At 44.2% G+C, this 6,725-nt stretch overlaps 1 protein-coding gene across 1 annotated transcript in view; it reads right to left on the bottom strand.

The window, feature by feature from the left end:
• The window catches only part of SAXO1 (stabilizer of axonemal microtubules 1), a 122,402-nt gene that overhangs the window by 7,313 nt on the left and 108,364 nt on the right, over window positions 1–6,725 (bottom strand). The window contains exon 3 of the mRNA XM_023190027.3: window positions 5,991–6,193. Within this exon, the coding sequence (XP_023045795.1) occupies window positions 5,991–6,193 (203 nt within the window). The remainder of the gene's footprint in view (window positions 1–5,990; window positions 6,194–6,725) is intronic.

Genomic DNA, 6,725 nt, shown 5'->3' with positions numbered 1-6,725 from the left:
CCCTTGAGCCTGCACACAGCCTTGCCCATGTGCACAGCCTTCCAGACCACCAGGAACACATATGAGCTTATCAAGATCCACTGTGCCTATCTCATTCTCTGGATCTCCCTTCTTAAATTCCTAGCTGGTTTGCTGGTCTGTTGCTTGCCACAACTAGCACTGCAGCCTCAGACTAACTCAGAAGTTGTCTTCCCTGATTTCTTGCCATTAAGATCACTGCTGTTTTTACTGAAACCCCTGGGTATGCACTGTATTCCCAATCAAGTCAGGCCCCACTGACAGCAGAGCTGCTTGTTTCCACAGACTAGCCTGCTCAGGCAGAGCCACTACACAGATGAAACAGTGGGGGTGGGGATGGGGTGATGGAAGCAGCCCCAGAATAAAACATCACAGACGCCTAGTGTTAATAACCAAGGTGCCATAGTTTTTCTTTAATAAATGCTTCCCAATTTTTTGCATACCAGTGGTTGATTTCCAGAGTCTAGAAATGGTTGATTTTCACCATTTTGTCCAGTTTTGTCATTGCTTTTTGGGAAGAGAATTTGCCAAGCTCCTTACTCCTCCACTCCAGAAGTCCTGATATCCACCCCCCGCCCATCCCCCAGCACACTCTTAAGTTTATTTTAGGCTGATAATACTACCAACTATTTATCCAAAATTGGCTTCATCTTAATTGAAAATCTACTCTTTCTCCAAGAGCTATTAATGGCTCTATCACAGCATCTTGAAAGCATTAGGGGGCCTTGGAGGGAACCATCTTGCTGAATATAAACCACATGTTTCCTCCCCAACCCCGCCCCCAGACTCTAGGCCGCACTTAAATGGAGGCATCTACCTGTAGATGCCTACACACTGCTTCAAGGTACTGGGGGTGGGGAGGACAGGGCTTTTCTGGCTCTCTTCTGTGATGGATGAAGTGTTAAGAAAACAGGTTTCTAAGCTCAAAGTTGCCTCATGTGATTTCTGATACCCAACAATGTAGTTGAAACCACATTGTTATCCAAGCCTCCCGACTTCCTCCACCCAGCATTTATTACCAAAATCCTCCACAGGACCCTGAAAAACCTCAGAATTTCACATGACAAACTATTCACACGCCAGTAAAGCCCTTCAGGGCCAGAGTGTCATGTGGGTAATTGGCAAGAACTTCTTTAAAAGGGATTCCATTCAATAATGTGCCTAAAAAAAAAAAAAAAAAAAAAACAGCTAAACCTAAAGCTGAGCATCAAGTAATTACACTCTCAATCTTTCCAATTGCACAGTGTTTTGAAAATGTCACAAATTACAACCAAATGCTGCTAAAGCATATTTTATTGGTGGTTTTCTGGACCCCAGTAAAGGTGCTGGCCATAGAGTGAAAAGGGGAACAAAAGATTTCATATTTTTTCTGTGGAACAAATGTAAGCAGACTATATAGACAAAATCTAGATGGCAACCATTGAAACATGTATTTAATAACCTTGGTCTTTGGTTTCTTTTTGGGTGGTGGAGGAGGAGGAGAATCAATATATGGTCATAAAACATGAACATTGCTATGGAAAAGACTTACTAAAGCAGCAAATTTTCACAAGGCACAAACAAGTCACCCAAGGGGTGATATACCAAGAGATAAGGGTGTGACCCCTCACAAATGCATGGGGTTATTAAGGACAGATCCAACCACATGGTAAGTGGCATGGGCCTTCTCAATCCTCACTTCTGCTCCTGGCCAGGACCCATAGGGTAATAGCCTGGATGGGGATTTGTGTAGATGTTCCAACCTCTGTCACCTGGAGCCCTTGTAAACAATGGTTCAGAACCATTCACCCACTGATTCCCTCACTTAACACACTTTGTTGTGTCATTCCCTGTGTTAGATGATGGGAATACAGATGTTGGGCATTCAAGGCAGTTTGGGAAGCCCTTCTATCACAGGTGAGTGACAGAACAAATAAACCACTTCAACTAATAGAATGTAATTATTTGCTATAGTCTGAATGTGCCCCAAAATTCATGTGCTGAAACTCAATCCCCAATATTGTGGTATTGGGAGGTGAGGCCTTTTGGGAAATGATTGCATCATGAGGGCTCCACCTTCATGAATGGATTAGCACTGCTATACAATGGCTAGAGGGAGCCAGCCGAGGCCCTTTTTTCCTTCTGGCTTTCACCACATGAGGACACAGCAACAAGGCACCATCTTGGAAGCAGAGAACAGACCCTCACGAGACACCAAACCTGTCAGCACCTTGATCTTGAACTTCCCAGCCTCCAGAACTGTGAGAAATAAATGTCTTATTTATAAATTATTCAGTCTCAAGTATTTTTGTTATAGCAGCACAAATGAACTAAGAAAGTAGTATTCAAAAAAAAAAAACCTCATAAGACACACATGTTGCAAACTGGTACCTATAGGTTCATCTAACTATAAATATGTTTCCTTTAGCTACATACTGATTTGTTTTAAAATCGGAATTGCAGAGGAAAATATGAAATCCAACCTCAAATGCACATGTTCCAAGAACAAAAACCCTGTCCATCTATGCATGCCTGGTTCTGAGCAGTCCAGTTGAGACTTGACTGTTGTTCATTTGTCAACTCTGTTTAAGTAGGCAAGCAGTTAACAGGTACCAGAAGTTTAAGGAAAGTGAGAAAGAAAATAGGATTTTCTCAATTTTAACTTTGTCAGTAGGGAAGTCAGCCATTATATTAGTCAGTTCTTGCACTGCTATAAAGAAATGCCTGAGATTGGGTAATTTATAAAGAAAAGCAGTTGAACTGGCTCATGGTTCTACAGGATGTACGGGAAGCATGGTAGCATCTGTTCCTGGGGAAGCCTCAGGGAGTTTTACTCATGGTGGAAGGCAAAGCATGAAAAGACGTCTCACACGGCAGGAGCAGGACAGAGAGAGTGAGTCGGGGAGGTGGGGAGGTGCCGCATGCTTTTAAACAATCTCAGGAGAACTCACTCACTATACAGTACTAAGGGGGTAGGAGGGTGCTAAACCATTAGAAATCACCCCCATTATACAATCACCTCTCACCAGGCCCCACCTCCAACACTGAGGATTACAATTTGACATGAGATTTCTTGGGGGCAGAGACCCAAACCCTGTCAGCCATGATTCAGTTTAAGCTGTGGAATACTCACTCTTCTGTAGTTTGAAGAGGACAGCCTGAGATGTAGCTGTATGGACAAAGGGAGAGACAGGGGAAACTGGCAGTGAAAGAGATTAAGGAAAGAGTACTGGTGGGGTGTGGTGGTGTGCGTGCATGCATGCGTTTGTGTGTGTGTGTGTGTGTGTTGAGTGGTAAGTAGTTTGCTGGGGATAAGTAGGGAGGACTTCTCTTTAAATACTACAGGTAGACCTCCTCCATCCTTGCCAATCCCCAAGACAAGCAAGGAGCATTTTTCACTCGCAGACCTCTCCCTGCACCTAGGGAAAGGTGGAAGACAAGGAACCGAACTGACAGGCAGGAGCTCTGAAGAGTCTCTCCCTATACTAAGATTCATAAACCAACAGGGCACACAAAGACAGTGTAGAGGAGAGGTGAGTCCGCCATTGGATATGCCCTATCAGAGTCCCTTATTGCCTCCACCAACGGTGGAAAGCGCTTACTGCAGTTTCATTCCTCTATCCCACTTGCTCAATGTCTGTGGTGCCTTATTTCTGGTCTTCTTGTAAACACTGGATTAAAAGGGAGAAGAATGCATTCAGTAGAGGCAAAAGTGCCCCCCAACACCCTGCCCATGGTCATACACCTGGTTGTATGGACTCCTTTGTAAAGCACCTGTGTAGTGCCTGCTGTGAGAGGGTAATTGGCAAAGAAAAAGACAAACAGATCCCTGCCCCTTTGAGCTTACAGCCTGGCCATTAAAGGAAGCATTAAAAGTACACAATGAATGACAAGACAGGGGAGTGCAAGGCACCCATATAGCATCCAGTCTGACATAGGGAAGGGCTGCGAATGTGATCTTTCAGCAGCTAGCTGAAAGGGTAAGTGCTCGATCAAGGAAGCAGAAGGATTCTATGTAGAAGATATCACATGTGCTAAACAAATGCCCTGAAGCAGAAAAGAAATGTAGGAAGGGACCTGAAAGAAGGCCCTGGGGCTGGAGCAGATGGGCTAAGACACCAGCACCTCCAAAGCATCAGAGGAGGCAGTCAAGGTTTGGGTTTTTATCGTAATAGGATCATATGATTTGATAAAATAATGATTTTATCAAATGATTATCTGAGGAGTTTCATACACAGGAGAGGTCAGATGGCCATGTTTAGAAGACTGCTCTGCTCCCTTTCTGTGGAAAATGGGTAAGAGCTGACAAGACTGGATATATGCTCAAGTGTGTGCCCAGCTATAGACATGGAGAAAACAGGATTAGGGCTTTGCCAGGAGGAAGTAGCAAAAGGGCTGAAGAGAGAGGGAGTCCCGGCTATCAGTAGCAGATGGGCTCCAAAGATAGGCCATGGAGTATACTCCGTGGGGAGGGACAGACACAGGAGGGGCTGGTGGTAAGAGGGAGGGTTGAGATGTCAGTGGACTGGAGGTCCCAACAGGGCCAAGGACTAGCGTGGTGGGAGGAGATAAGAGGACAAGCCCAGAGGACAGGATGCCAACGTGCACAAAGGCTTCCGAAGTGGGGCCATTTCGGGGTATGATAACATTCAGAATATTAATCAGTTTTTGTACTGCTGACGAAAGGTGGCTTGACCAAAAGTAGCCATGGGTGAGTGTTAGAGGAGGAAGCTAAAGAAAATAAAAGGGCAGAGCTCAGATTGCTGAAGAGGCCCATGCCAATCCAGTCCTCAGTTCCTGGAAGAATCAGAGAAACTCAACTAGGCACAGGGTCCTCCAGGATGACAGAATTAGAGGCCCTTCTAGGAGCTCACATCCTTCCAACCTCCCTACCTCCACCACCATCTTCACCCTAAATGCTTGGCTTGACTAAAGAAAAGTGGCCCTCTCTCTTCACAGCATTTAGAGGTCTGTGAACTGTTTAGCATGTCCTCCCCTAGGGCAAAGGTGGGTATCATAAGCATGAGTTATTGATGACAAACCTGGTCTCCAGTCTCATGGTCTCAGTCTTTGCAGCTGAGCTCCATAGAGTGGCTGTCTGCTAGCACAACACATATGACCACATATCTTGTCTCTCCGCTAGGCCAGAAAGTCAAGGACAGGTCATTATGCTTCCTTCAGTTTCTAGGACCACACCTCGTAGGTAATATCAATAGACACTCAATAAAGAAAGAAGCAATCCTGTTTATATAAAGTTCAAAACTGGCAAAACTAATTTAAGGTAGGGTATTAAAGGTTAAAATAATGGTTACATTCTCGTTGGGGAGGGTGACAGAAATGGGGTAGTAATGTTATATTTCTTGATCTGGGTACTATTTACATGGATTTGTTCAGTGCAAATTTATTGATCTGTATAATTATAAATTGTATACTTTTCCGTATGTATGTTACATTTTGATATATTTTTTTAAACACATGAATGAATCAATCACTTAATCAGTGGTAGAAACTAACTTAGCTTGAACTTGAAATGCTTCCCCCAATAAAGGATTCAAACTGCAAGCTAAGGCAGGGGTTGGCAGATATTCTGTATAAGAGCCAGGTATTAAGCATCTTACGCCTCACAGAATGTGGTGTCTCTGTCAACAACTACTCAACTTTGCTACTATAGTGCAAAAAGTAGACACTGATACTGTGTAAGTGAATGAATATGGCTGTGTTCCAATAAAACACCAACACTGAATTTTGAATTTTATATCATTTTCACAGTCCTCAAATGATAGCCTTTTGATTTGTTTTTCAATTATCAAAAAAAATGTTTAACCTTTCTTAGCTCTCCAGCTATACAAAAACAGGCTGCTGGCCAGATCTGGTCCGTAGGAAGTAGTCTGCCAACTCTTGCACTAAGTGACTTTGCACATTAAACACGTTTCCTGGCCCACACACAGGCTCAGCCTGTCTTTCCCCCAATCTGCCCCTCTATGCTCTCCCACCTTTATAAGTAGGCAAACACTCCATCTTGTTGCTATATGGATATTTACTGTCCCGAGGTTTGATGGGGTCCACTCGACAGACAGGGTAGGGATTGTAATCTTTCTTATACGTCGAGAGCAAATCCATATTCTCTTCACTTGGGACGAACTTGTCATACTGGTGGGCCTTCACTGGTGCCACTTTGTGAGGCCCAAAATCTCTCCTGTAAGGAAGCAAGTGCATGCTGTTGGGGTCCTTGGCTTGCAATAAGGCTTATGCTTTCTGCTCAACCCAACTCTATAAACATTTGCTGAGAAGTCATGTTCTACTCTACCTGCCTTCCCCGCTCCCCTGAACTGTTTCTCCTCTATTTCCCACTTTTGGGAAAGGTACCATCAATTATTTCTCACCCAACTCAGACACCTGTACACATCTTTGACCTCCTTTCCTCACGGCCCCAGAGCCTATCATTCACCATCCCATTGGTTTTTCTTTCCCCTTGGTCCAGACCCTGACCATTTCTCACTTGGATCAGGTAACAGCCTGCCACCTGAGCCTCCTCCTTCATCTCTACCACTTCTATTCAATCCCCATAATGTGGCCAGAATAAACTCTCTAAATGGAAATCAGATGGCTTTCCCCAGTTTAAAACTCTTCCAGGTAAAATTCAACTTCCTAGCATAATTTATAAGCCTTTCTGGACCTGGCTCCTGCCTTACTCACCCTTGTCTCTCACTATCCCCACCCCACCTAAG

This window comes from Piliocolobus tephrosceles, chromosome 14, assembly GCF_002776525.5.
Source record: "Piliocolobus tephrosceles isolate RC106 chromosome 14, ASM277652v3, whole genome shotgun sequence".
Classification (NCBI taxonomy): domain Eukaryota; kingdom Metazoa; phylum Chordata; class Mammalia; order Primates; family Cercopithecidae; genus Piliocolobus; species Piliocolobus tephrosceles.
This window is presented reverse-complemented; position numbering and strand designations above follow the sequence as displayed.